This window comes from Glossina fuscipes, unplaced genomic scaffold, assembly GCF_014805625.2.
Source record: "Glossina fuscipes isolate IAEA_lab_2018 unplaced genomic scaffold, Yale_Gfus_2 28, whole genome shotgun sequence".
Classification (NCBI taxonomy): Eukaryota; Metazoa; Arthropoda; class Insecta; order Diptera; family Glossinidae; genus Glossina; species Glossina fuscipes.
The window spans coordinates 8,737,719-8,750,775 of NW_023998423.1; the positions used below are offsets into that span (position 1 = coordinate 8,737,719).

At 33.4% G+C, this 13,057-nt stretch overlaps 3 protein-coding genes across 5 annotated transcripts; 1 reads left to right on the plus strand and 2 right to left on the minus strand.

Annotated features, from left to right (window-relative positions):
• The first annotated feature begins 2,468 nt into the window (after window positions 1-2,468).
• On the plus strand, window positions 2,469-6,011 carry LOC119636724 (sodium-dependent nutrient amino acid transporter 1). 2 transcript variants are annotated; one of them, XM_038032291.1, is made up of 10 exons: window positions 2,469-2,846; window positions 2,906-3,113; window positions 3,176-3,291; window positions 3,405-3,523; window positions 3,581-3,684; window positions 4,786-4,972; window positions 5,046-5,322; window positions 5,379-5,555; window positions 5,619-5,716; window positions 5,786-6,011. In XM_038032291.1, exons 1-10 carry the CDS (start codon window positions 2,534-2,536, stop codon window positions 5,936-5,938), a joined length of 1,752 nt encoding a protein of 583 aa, XP_037888219.1. In that variant the 5' UTR covers window positions 2,469-2,533; the 3' UTR covers window positions 5,939-6,011. The 2 variants fall into 2 exon arrangements, with proteins under 2 accessions (XP_037888219.1, XP_037888218.1); XM_038032290.1 differs by having other exon boundaries at window positions 2,473-2,846; window positions 3,369-3,523.
• Window positions 5,920-8,311, minus strand: LOC119636725 (transmembrane protein 39A). The gene is made up of 4 exons (XM_038032292.1): window positions 7,937-8,311; window positions 6,891-7,126; window positions 6,262-6,820; window positions 5,920-6,192 (listed from the first exon to the last, which is right to left on the minus strand). The coding sequence occupies exons 1-4, from the start codon at window positions 8,147-8,149 to the stop codon at window positions 5,956-5,958; spliced, it is 1,245 nt and encodes a 414-aa protein (XP_037888220.1). The 5' UTR covers window positions 8,150-8,311; the 3' UTR covers window positions 5,920-5,955.
• A 2,477-nt stretch (window positions 8,312-10,788) lies between these two features.
• LOC119636677 (probable cysteine--tRNA ligase, mitochondrial) lies at window positions 10,789-12,803 on the minus strand. 2 transcript variants are annotated; one of them, XM_038032209.1, is made up of 2 exons: window positions 12,706-12,803; window positions 10,789-12,599 (listed from the first exon to the last, which is right to left on the minus strand). In XM_038032209.1, exons 1-2 carry the CDS (start codon window positions 12,717-12,719, stop codon window positions 11,000-11,002), a joined length of 1,614 nt encoding a protein of 537 aa, XP_037888137.1. In that variant the 5' UTR covers window positions 12,720-12,803; the 3' UTR covers window positions 10,789-10,999. The 2 variants fall into 2 exon arrangements, with proteins under 2 accessions (XP_037888137.1, XP_037888138.1); XM_038032210.1 differs by having other exon boundaries at window positions 10,789-12,596; window positions 12,706-12,802.
• Window positions 12,804-13,057: the final 254 nt, after the last annotated feature.

Sequence of the window (13,057 nt, forward strand, 5' to 3'; positions counted from 1 at the left end):
GGGGGGGGACAAAATAAGCTTTGTATCTTTAAGTGACAATTTCTCGCATAGACAAAACGTAAATTATAATGTTTTTGCATATGACGTAATGGTTCCAAATTGTCAATAGTTATTTCAATCACAAAGTTTTTATGAAATTTTCAAGTTTTCTTATTTCTTCAGTCTTCCTATGATTCGATCCATTCACTCGGATTAAATTTCGCCTTAAAAATGATTTTTTAAATATGAACAACGAATTGAAATTTGATTTTTTTTTTTTTTTTTGATTTAAGTTCGTCGTTCAAATTGACCATTAAAATTCAAAACATAATGATATAATGAATGAAATGAAATAATAATTTAAAAAAAATTTTTTTTTTAAATATTACAAGAAAATAAAAAATTAATAATTAAAACGTAAGGAACAAGTGCTCACTGTTAAAAAAAAAAAAAAAAAGGAAGAGAACAAAAATTTATCTTTGAAAATAGTTCAAATAATTTATTAACGTGCCAAATTGTATGTAAAACCATTTAATACTTAAAAAACTTAATATATATATAAAAATGAAAGTAAAAGAACTTTTCTTTTCTTACTTACCTCCCCTCTTCGTTTTGCATTTCGTTTTGATAAACATCCAAACTATTTTCATAATAATTATGTAAATAGTTTCCTACAAATTCAGCATTTTTAAGCTCATTAATTATTTAATGAATTTCATCATTTAATATTTTAAAATGAAAATAAATCATAATTAAATAGTTTGAATATTTAAACATAAAAAGATTTTAATATATAAAAAAAACTTTGTTTAAAAACAAAACGCCAAAAAGTGCCTCAACAATTTATGTGTTAATTTAAACATTTTTATTAATTTAATATTTAAAAAATATATATGTATTTCATAATAAATACATACATTTTTATTCACTAAAGTTTCTAAGCGAGAACAAAAAGAAGAAGAAGAAGATGATGATGAAAAAACAAATCAAACAATTTTTTTTTCTTTTTAAAGCTATGTTTTCAATTTTATTCTGAGTTATTGTTAAGTGTTGTTAATATAGTTAATCATACATAGTGCAAAAGTATAATTTAACCAACTAAAACACAATTTTATTAATAATAACAAATAAAAGAATGAATATTATAATTAATAAATTTTTATTAAAAATAAAAAATAATTTAAATTTTTTATAGGACTTGAATCAAAAAACCAAATCATGGTGCCGTTAATAGGCCCGCCATATTATCCTTACGTAGGGGCCATGCTGATCTTCCAGGTCGCGATACACTTTTCCGGCGCAATCAATATAAATAACAAGCCCGACAACTCTCTTCGTTTAGAACGAATGTATATAACATTTTATTTAATCATGACACAGTAGGATATTCACTGCTTGCAAATTTGTAGAAAATTTTGAATCAAAATTGCGAGAATCTCAGCGAATTTTTTTAGAGTGTTTTCAGAAGTACTTGACTTTGTCGCTTCATAAGGGCTATACGGGAATGTTAACTTTCGCTCGATTGTATCAATTGAACGAACTTCTCGAAAACCCAAAGAAACGTATTTTGAGGTTTTGAACTTTGTCGAATACGAAAAGATTCGCCAACACTGAACATATATTTTCTTCGGCTTGTGCGAGTAAAGAACAATTTAAGCAATTTAACTAAACTAAATATGATTTTACTATACAAACAAATATTTTGTTATATGTACCAACCTGGGATGGCAGTATACTCAGTGTGTCATAACGTTTGCAACATTCAAAAACGAAGCCTCAGAGCCCCTATAAAGTATGTATATTCTTGATCAACGGGAAATTCTCAACCGATTAACGCACATATGCGGTGTGTGGTGTGTGTTGTTGACATCTTCCAGACACAGAAGTTTCCGTGCGCAGGTTAGTATTGAAAAAAGTATTGAGTCAAATTGGTCAAAGCACAAGCTTGCAGTAAAACATAAACTCAACGCAAATTTGTTTTTTTAAAGAAATTCTAAATTTGTGGGACTTTACAGAAAACTCTACTATTTATGTGCAAAAATGCCACAAAAAAAGTCGACCATGCCCACACAAAGATATAAGTAATTAAATTTTTTTTTTTAACTCTTTTAAAGTTATTAATGTAAAAAAGGCATTGTACATTCCTCCAACCAAGATATATTATCTGCTAACAAATGCGTTCATTCTAAAAATAAATATGATGAACATCGCGACGTGGTTGGTTAATTTTTTCTTAACAAGAGGAAGACAACTTTTATTCCATTCACTTTTCAATGACCATAAACGTAAAAAATTTTAATTTTAATGATGATGGGTATGCGAGATTCGTCCCCAGCTGAATATAACTTTTTTATTTTTTTTACACATAATGAACAACAACATAAACCACAATAAATAAACAGATATAATAATTTAATAAAGATAATATTAAGATTTTACGCCTGCCTGACATGATGCGAGTGTTGAAGTATATATAAGATGGCAATCAGTCGTCGCTAGTAAGCTATTAAATCATCAATTCTTACGGAGAAAATTCCCTACCGGATACGTTCCAATGAGTGGTGTAATTAAAGCAGAATCCTTACTGCTGGAGGATAGACAGAGCGTTAAGAAAATTAATAACGGAAAAGAACAATGGGGTAATGGCTTGGAATTTCTTTTTTCATGCATCTCGCTGTCGGTAGGTTTGGGCAACATTTGGCGTTTCCCGTATATTGCATTTCAGAATGGTGGCGGTACTTTTGTAATTCCGTATCTGATAGTTTTATTGATTATTGGGCGACCGATTTACTACATGGAAATATTAGTGGGACAATTTTCAGGTAAAGGTTGCTTACAAGCCTTTAATATGGCTCCAATACTCAAAGGTAAAGGAAGATAAAATAATATATTTTTCTTTAGTTATTTAAATGAAATTTTATTGCAGGAGTGGCCGCTGGACAAGTTCTAGCTACCATCGCTTCTATCACCTATTATTCAAGTGTTATGGCTTTGACCTTGAGATTTTTATTCGTTGCATTTTTTCCCGTTTTACCATGGAGTTATTGTCGTCCTAACTGGGGTTCCGAATGCTTAGATGCGAATAGTATAGAGAACAAAACCAATAAAATTTCCCCGGCTGAATTGTATTTTCAGTAAGTTTATCGAGATAGGCTCGAGTTTGATAGAAATCAAAATAATTGCATTATTGTTTCAGCAAAATCGTTTTACGGGAATATGATAACATTGATGAAGGCATTGGTTTACCCAATTGGGACTTAGTTATATGTTTAGCTATATCTTGGTTTATCATAGGTGCCGTACTTATAAAAGGTATCGTTTATCAGAAAATGAGATATTGAGATATTGTCGTGAGAAGTATTCACTTTAGATATTGCTCGTGTGTTTAGGTATTAAAAGCTCTGGTAAAGTGGCCTATTTTTTAGGCACCTTTCCTTATATTATTCTCGTGGTGTTATTGATTAGAGCGGTAACTTTGCCCGGTGCTATGCAAGGAATCAAATTTTTCTTTACACCAGTATGGAAGAACTTGATAAACCCTATGGTAAGCGAAATTTTTCCGGACAGTTTCGTTATATTTAAGTTCTTTGTCAATTTCCAGGTTTGGTACGCTGCCGTAACTCAAGTGTTCTTCAGCTTAGCAATTTGTTTTGGCACTTTAATAACCTACGCTTCCTATAACAACTTTTCTCGTAATGTGTACAAGTAAGTTCTATGTTGTTGCTTTAAAAAATCAATCTTTCTACAATTCTTTTGTACCCCACCACCGAAAGTGGTGTTACCTTCGCCATCCTGATTGCAAAAGTCAAAGATCACATGAAACCTATATGTATTCTAATATGTATTCCTTGCCATCGTAAAATATAACTAACCCCTTATGTTGATGCTTCCATCTATTGTTGACGATTGCAATACTTTACGCTATAAAACTGAATACCGAACATATATTTTATAATCAAGCAAAACAGACATTACGTAACCTATACCTGGATACAATTGTTCGTCTATCACAATCCCAACAATTATATCTTGTTTCTATCTGAAAGCGTACTTTTTATGAGGCACTTATGTGGAAAAGTGTCCAAAAAAGCTTATGGTGGGGTATGCAGAATTGCCCATCGCCATCCGAACATAGTCCACGTAACTTTCAAGTGCAATTACTATTATGGACTAATTTTCATCAAAATATATTTAAAATATATATAAAAAGGGACTTTTTTTGTCACATGAACCATTGTACGGGATGATCTGCCTTCATTTCTATGTCAAGCTACTATCACGGGCCAATACCCCATCAGAAGCATTAAAAATGATATAATTATCTCAATTTTTTTTTTTTTTTATATGACGACTTTTTTCATATGGGACATTACGTGGGGAATTGCCGTAAAAATGGTACGATGCAATCAATCCCTTTCATCGAAATATCTCAAATATTGCGACGTGCACGTTGAACAAGAATATAAATACATAGGCAAAAATGCATATATCAAAGTATTTGTGAAACGATCGGTACAATAAAAGGCGGGCGGGCCTATTTTAAACCCTTCCGGGTAATAGATACGTCTGCACAAATTTAATGTATCGTATACTGGCGCAGGGGTAAAAATAGCGTCAGCAATTGCACTGCGATAGGCAAAAAGAAAATGTTTTTCAACTAACGACTTATTGACGCATTGTGAAGCAAACGTTCGTCTCAGCCATCTAAAAACTCATTGCAAAAAAATTCTAAGCTCTTCGATTATAAAATTGGTGGCTATAACAACACGACGCAAAGCGATTAAATCTCTCTTACTTGTTTCTTAGTGACATTGTCATTATTACCACTATGGACACGTGCTCGTCTATAATCGCTGGCAGCATTACCTTCGGAATAGTCGGACATTTATCTTATGAAACCAAAAGTAGTATAGCCGATGCAGTTAAAGGGGGCGCTGGGCTTGCCTTTATAACTTATCCAGATGCTATAGCTAAATTTAAGATTCTGCCGCAGGTAAGTTGACACTTCACTACTACACTATCGCATATCTTTTTATAAAGGGCAAGCAATCAAAACTACCTAAAAGGCGTTTGCCATTCTTTTCTTTTCCATGCTGTTTATTTTAGGCGTAGGCAGTACCGTTGGCATGGGTTCTTGTATAATCCGTGTAGTAAAAGATCGATTCCCCCTCATATCAAATTGGTCATTGTCTGTGTCTTTATCAGTGATTGGTTTCATGTGTAGTTTAGTGTACATGACTCCTGGCGGGCAATTTATACTGAACTTGGTAGATTTTTACGGTGTTTCATTTACTGCTTTAATATTGGCCATAGGTGAACTTGTAGCGGTTGGTTGGATATACGGTAAAATTTAGATAATTAAGAAAAAGAAGAATATAAATTTTAATTATAATTTTTAGGCGTAAAAAGATTCTGTGAAGATATCAAATTCATGCTGGGCATGAATACAAGCATTTATTGGCGTTTATGCTGGTCTTTAATATCACCAGCTTTATTGCTATCAGTACTGATCTATACTCTTTTGGATTTAAGGCCATTAACCTATAAAAATCGAGAGTACCCTCGTGCGGCTCACAGTAAGTTGCAATTTTTTTTTTGCTTTTTACAAAGTTATTAACAAAGTTGTTTTTTTTTTGCAGTCATTGGTTGGTGTTTAACAACATTAGGACTTTTACAAATTCCTTTGTGGGCTGCCTACGAATTTTATCGCCAAGATAACACAAGAGATGTGAAAAAGGTTCGTAGATCAAACTGAATAAATATAAATAGCTTTCAGGTCTACATTTATTTTCTTCCCAAATTTTAGAAATTTTTAAATATTTTAAAACCTTCTCCGTCTTGGGGCCCTTTAAATTCTCACTTGCACGAAGAGTATAGTAATCAACGTCTCGAACTGCAGATCAACCAAGAAAAGAGCAAAAATATTTTTAATAAAATTTATGAAAACATATTCGGATGATTGTAAAAAAATTTTTTTTAATCGGTGAATTTATCTATATTTATAGCACATTCCGTTTGATAAATACGTTTTGTAATTAAGTAGTCACGCATAAGTTTAAAAAAGGTAAACTGATTGGTTAATGTTATAAAGCTTAGAGATAATATAAAATTCCATTCAATCGCGTAGCATAATAAAGAGATACCCGCTATTATTATGCAAGCCTGCGCCACAGTTAAAATTGCATAAATGCTGGCCGGGTTATGGAAGAGTTTCTAGAAAGTGGATTTTCGTTTTAATTTGTGTCAAAAAAAAAAAATAAAAATTGCAAAAGAAAAACGTACGTAAAATCTTAAGTGACCCGAGTTGCTAGGGAATGCGACTGTCACTGGTCCTTGACAGCGATATAATTCTCCAGCGCATTTAGTGACTGTATTATGAGGCCACAAAGTTGACTTATTCCAATTTGCTGCGGCTGCACTTACCACACAATCCGCTCCCGGCCTTAATTCCAATTTTGACCAACAACCCAAATGCAGTGCTGCCCGATGCAAAATGTCACTGTATTTACTAGGGAAAGCAAACACAATGGACATTGTGAGCACGCTAAGCCATACGAATATTATATGTTGCATACACCACCATACATTGTAATGAATGGCCGTGGCAAAGAAACAAGGCAAAAATCCTGCATAATAAGCATTGAATACTGAAGTGAAAATTACTTGTTTCAAGCGATTATTGAAATCATTGCGTAGTAGTTCAATTTCATCACGTATAGCTTGCGGTTGAACAGTGCAGCAATGCAATGGTAACGCATTGAAATAAGCTCCTCTTATCTCACAAATGAAACGCAAAAATGGTTCAATTTTTAAACCAAAAATTAAATAATACACAACAAATCTGAAAGTATGAGAAAAAAAGAAAATTAAAACAAATTTGTCCTTACTTACTGCTTTGATCTATAACTTACAGATATATTAGCAAAAAAATGGATAAATTATTCTGATTGTTGTACATCATCACAATACAGAAGACCAGCATGGCTAATATAATATCTTCGATCAGGAATTTACATATACGCCACAGCCGGTGGTAATTAGTCGGTAATAGCAAATCCAAAGCTCGCATGCTTAAACAATAGATTAGACGTCGTGAGTTCATAGCCACAATTAAAATTATTAGAAAAGGTTCTATATAATAAAAATTCTGTAAAGGAACAAGTAAAAAATATTGTACTTCGTTAGGCCATACCACTGAGCTTATCTCCAAAGTCATCAAATATATGCAAATGAATAGAGGCTAACTGAGTGGAGCGAATCTTTGATATTCTCGAGATCATAATCAATTGTAGTGTTTTTTAATTGGAAGCCTTACGAAGTTTATTGGTTAATTCTATTGTATCATTTTATTTTTATTTATTGTATATTCATTTGCACCTTTACTTTATCATTTTATTTTTGCCTTATCTACGAGAGGGTTTATCCACAAAAGAGTTTCAATCGATAGGGGCAAACTTGAAAGAAACAACTTTTAAAAAATGCTTCGCCAAATGTGTATTAATTCAAATAAAGAAAGAGATACAACGGGCTTAACAAAAAATGTCTTTTACGCTTTGTAATTCCCAAAATTTTTTTCGTTCGAAGAGCGTTGTTTCCAAATGGTGTGCAGTATTCCAAAAAACCTGCGAATATTTCACTTGTACTCGGACACGAATACATAACACATATTGAAAAGTATCCTTGAAGAGGAGTGAAAATAAATTTGAGCAGGTAAAGGATTTCTTCTAAAAAACAGTAAACTTATCACAATCTGAACAATACTTTTCTTCCACTGATTGAGAAAAGAAAGTTTATGAAATAAAACTTAAATTGTTTACCCGGCTTTTCGAAATTCAAATTAGATAAGCCCTTTAAAACTTCCCTCCACTGAGCATTCATCGATAAATTTGCGGGAGAGTAAGCAGCAAGCATTGAATGGATAAGTTCGTTATACTATTATATTTCATGAAAAACTTACCAGGGTATTGTTTATGTTTGATTGTGGAAGCCACCAATTTGTTCGATAAATATTAATAAATTGCATAGCCGCAGCGCAAGTCGTGAAAAGGAACATCATTGATTCATTCAATAATTCAGAACTATTCGCGAACTCCGGGAAAGATATATGCTTCGGCATAGCCATGATGCTATGTGTAGAGCTATATTCTTCCTCTTTAGAATTGTCACGCATAACGTCACTAATACTTCACTTCAGACTTTAATCCAAAGACACTCAGATGCAAGCAAAGGCTTCTATTATTTTACGAAAAAAACTTCCAGGTAAAGTAAAAATAGTAAACAAAATATGTGTACATTTGGTTGCTAAATGCAAACACCTTAGCAAAAAATTAAATGGCAATGCTACACAAAAAAAAAAAAAACAGCTGACTAAATATGAATGCATAGACTACTTAAGCTCCAAAAGTGGATCTCAATATTTGCATTGTTGCCTTTTTGACACTAAAGTGCGATTTTTTACGCGTAAAATTTTTCTTCATGCATTTTAGTTTTATTTAAAACCGCGAATGTATGAAGAGAATCTAAAAATTAATTCAAATTTGGCGGAATATAAAAAATAGCAATGTGTAATAATTTCGCAATAGCCTACTTTGTTGATATCTTCTCTGCAATAAAATTTCGGTCATAATTGTTCTTCCATAACAAAATTTGTCATGTTAAAACCTCAAATTATTTCTGCAAACAATCTTTTCAATCGGAATAATAACTGTGGCTTATGTTCCTTCCAATGAAAAGTCTTTGCAGCGACGTTGTCGATGCCGACTACTACCATATTCCCTTCAAGAAAGAAAACAGTTCTTGATCTTTTTATACCCCCGTTATCTTTACAAATAATCTACGCAAATTTTGCAATTTTGAAAAATTCAAGATAACACAAAATTGATGTGAAAAATTCGGATGGGAAAGAAGACCACTTTGCATTTATTCCCATGGTTACACGACCACTGCAATCTTTCCTTATACCTTTCTCCATTTTTTTCTGACCACGATTCTGTTGCACGTATAGAAGAAAATCTCTAAACGACTGGTGAGATAAAAAAAAAAAAAAAATATCTATATATATAACCGTTCCTATAAAAAAACATAAACATTTAATATTTAAAAATTTATCACGAAATTTCGACCGCAATAATAATTTGTCATAATAGTTGACTGCACTTGGATTTCTGACTTCATCCATACAAGAATTGTGAGGAAAAATAAGTCCTCATATAGCAGCATGTGATTTTTAATTTCCTAGATCGTAGAGAAATAATAATGTTTACCAAAAAAAAACTTTTTCCTAAACTGAAACCACTTCACGTAACGTTCCATGAAAATTTTGCTTTCACATAGAAAAAGATATAAATTTTAAGAATTTTATCGGAAAATGAAATAACGAAATGATGTAGGGTATTCAATTACAGCACCCTATCTACAGTGCGTCATTTTGTTATTGTATACTTTTCCATCAAAGTAAGATACAAAACGGCGTGTAAAAAGAGGGACCCGTGTAATTTGCAAAAGAAAATTTGTATAGATGTGCTAATTACCGACATTCAATGTTATTTAAATTCAAACATTTCTCCATTCTAAACAAACAGAGTTGTTGTTTATTAATACTTCTCAAGTGACCGAAGATAGCGTTTTTCAGCTTATATAGAATTATTGGACCAAAGTTGATTTAACAGCTGGTGTTTTTAACAGAAAAGCAAAAATGTTGTTAGTGTGTATGCGAAGATTGAAAACATCTGGTTGCGCCTGGAATATGAGTGAACTTACTGCAAAATTGCGCTCTATTTTACAATTTTATTTCGACCAAGGCACGAATCCTGCTCAAGCTCGTGAGGAAATTTGTGCTGTCTATGGACAAGATACACTATCAAAGGCAACAGTTAAAAATTGGTTCAGTCGGTTCCTTTCTGGAAATTTCGATGTTCAAGATGCTCCCCGCAGTGGCCGACCAAGCACAGAAAAAGCAGACGATATTCTGGCAAAAATCGAACAAGATCGACATATAAGCAGCAATGAAATTGCTGCTGACCTAAACATTTCACATCAAACAGTGTTAAACCATTTAGAGAAGGCGGGCTACAAAAAAAAGCTTGACGTGTGGGTGGTTCGGGATTTAACTAGAAAAAATTTACTTGATCGAATATCCATCTGTGAATCTTTACTGAAGCGTAATGAATTAGACCCATTTCTTAAACGCTTAGTAACGAGCGGCGAAAAATGGATAACATTTGACAACAATCCACGAAAAAGGTCTCTGTCGAAGCGAGGAAGTCAACATTCTGAGGAAAAACCCGCTCTAGTGCTAAGGAAGATATTGCTGTGCGTTTGGTGGGATTGGCAGGGAATTCTGCATCACGAAATGCTCCCACCCGGTAGCACAATTGATCCTGATCTGTACTGCCAACAATTAGAACGGCTGTATCTAGCAATTCAGAAGAAACGTCCAGAACTTGCAAGCAGCAAGGTAATCGCATACCAAGCTGACAACAACAGACCTCCGCATACATCCTTAACAACTCGCCAGAAATTACGAGAATTCGGTTGGGAAGTTCTAATGCATCCTTCGTATAGTCCAGACTTGGCACCGTCAGATTATCATTTATTTTGGTCCCTACAGAACTCTCTGATTGATGCCAAGTTAGTTTCAAAGGAGGCCTGCGAAAACCATGTGTTACAGTTTTTTAATCAAAGACCGCAAAAGTTTTATAGCGATGGGATCATGTCGTTGCCGGAAAAGTGGCAAAAGGTCATCGAATTGAATGGTGCATATGTAGATTCATAATATCATCTGTCAATATCAATAAACATATTCATAAATTTGATCCCAGGCACACTTTAATACTTTTAGTTCTATGCAAAATTTTAATAATAATTTAAAAACGTCAAATGCAATATATTAGCATCGAATCATCAAAAGCCATTATTAATACAATCAAATATTATAAAACGCAATAAATTATTACTATTAATAATAATTCGTCAAAAATATTCGTAATTTTTTTAATTCGAGACAAAAATTGTCATTTCATTATTTTTCTTGTTCAATTGTTCTCTTAGTGAAACTCCAGGAACTGCCTTTGCTATGATCGCGTATATCTATACCATTTTGAAGTAAGCATTTACGCAAATCGTCGCATATTTTGAATAAATGATCATTTTTATCAGCTACGGCTTTTTCACGTATTGATTTACGAGTATTCAGAATATCTTCGAGTAAAGCATTCAAGTCGAATTGTTCGGTGGTATTATTTACTTCGTGCTCTTTTGCGGTGACAAAAGCAAAACCGAAAGATTGCAATATGAATGACACATAATTGCTAACAGCCGCTACAGCATCCAAACTCGAAGCAGTTTGTACTTCTGATCCGGGTTGTGCGTTGATGCATCTACTAATACTGGATATTTGATCCATAAGTGTTGTTATGGAACGGGCCGTATTGAAATCATCCCTAATGGAGCTATCAATGTGCGATTGGGCAAACTTGAGATTCTCGAAAATGGCTGAATCATCCAGCCCTACGGCGGTCTTTTTTCCTGATAAATAGGCCAAACAATCCGTTCTAAATCCTTTGAATTTATTTAAATTACTTTTAGCCATAACCATTAATTCGTCACTGTACTCCATAGCGCTTCGGTAATTCGAAAGCGCACAAGCCATACGGAAATCATCACCAGTGTACTTTTCTAACATGTCTTTCACGGTAATGGTGTTTTTCAATGAATTGGACATTTTTTGCGATTCCCCTTTCATACTTAGGTGACCAGTATGCAACCAATAATTAACCCATTGTTTATTGTCGTGATATACACAACTTTGACATTCTTCGTTCTCGTGATGCGGAAACCTTAAATCAATACCTCCAGCGTGTATGTGGACATTATCGCCAAAGATCATATCAGCTAAAGTGCTGCACTCGATATGCCAGGCAGGTCGACCGTTACCCCAAGGAGAAGGAAAAGTTGGTCCCGTTTTGCGTGACTTCCATAAAGCAAAATCCATAGGTGATTTTTTAAATCCTTTTTCTAATTGCTCTCCCGCATCTTGGTCATCTAAACTGATATTTTGCAGTTTTCCATAATTCTTTACGCTTTTTACATCCATATACACCGAATTATCATCACCTATGTAAGCCAATCTTTTTTTTAAAATACGTTCAATATAGTTTATTATCTTTGGTATATGGTCGGTTACACGAGCCTTGACATTCGGCTCCAAAACATTTAATTTTTTTAAATCTCCCCAAAATTCCGCCTCATAAAAGCGCGCTACTTCACGCCAGTCTTTACCTAGGTTCTCACTCTTTGCTATGATTTTATCATCAATATCAGTGATATTCATAGCACTCACAATATTCAGATTGAAATGATGTCTTAGAATACGCTGTAAAATGTCCAACTTCACATAACAACTGGCATGTCCCAAATGACAGGAGTCATACACAGTCGGCCCGCAAGTATACCAAGTTACAAAGTATTGATTGTTCAAGATAAAAGGCACATTACGTTTCGCAACGCAATTGTAAATGCGTAAATCAGTCTCAATGCCATTTGGTTTCAGCCAATTTCGTTTAGTGGATGTTTGACGTATTAATTGAAAAAATTTTTCAGGTCTACGTAATTGTTGTCTGCTATTTTTATAGGAAACGAAAGAAACATTTGCATATTATGTAATCATGATGTGGAAAATCTGCTGGAATAATTAAATAAATAATATGTAGTAAATAGTAGACTCACCCCACTTGTAACATTTTTATGTTTCTTGGTTAATGTAAACAAAAGGAGTGCACGGAATGCAGTTTCTATTTCACTATAAATGCACTAACACACTAAAAATAAAAGCAATTAACCGGCCAGCTGTTTTTCTTCCGATTTTATAAGATAAAATAAACAAAAAAAAAAAAAAAAAGAAAAGCAGAGATGCCCATTAACGATTTTTTTTTGACAATTTTTGTGTTGTTATTGTAAAAGTAGTACGTTGTGTATTTTATTGCCGAAAAAGTAGAACGTGAGTGGTTGCTGTCGTAAAAGTGGTACTGTGTTGCCATAAAAGGTCTACCGTGAGTGATTGTTGTCGCAATTTCTAATT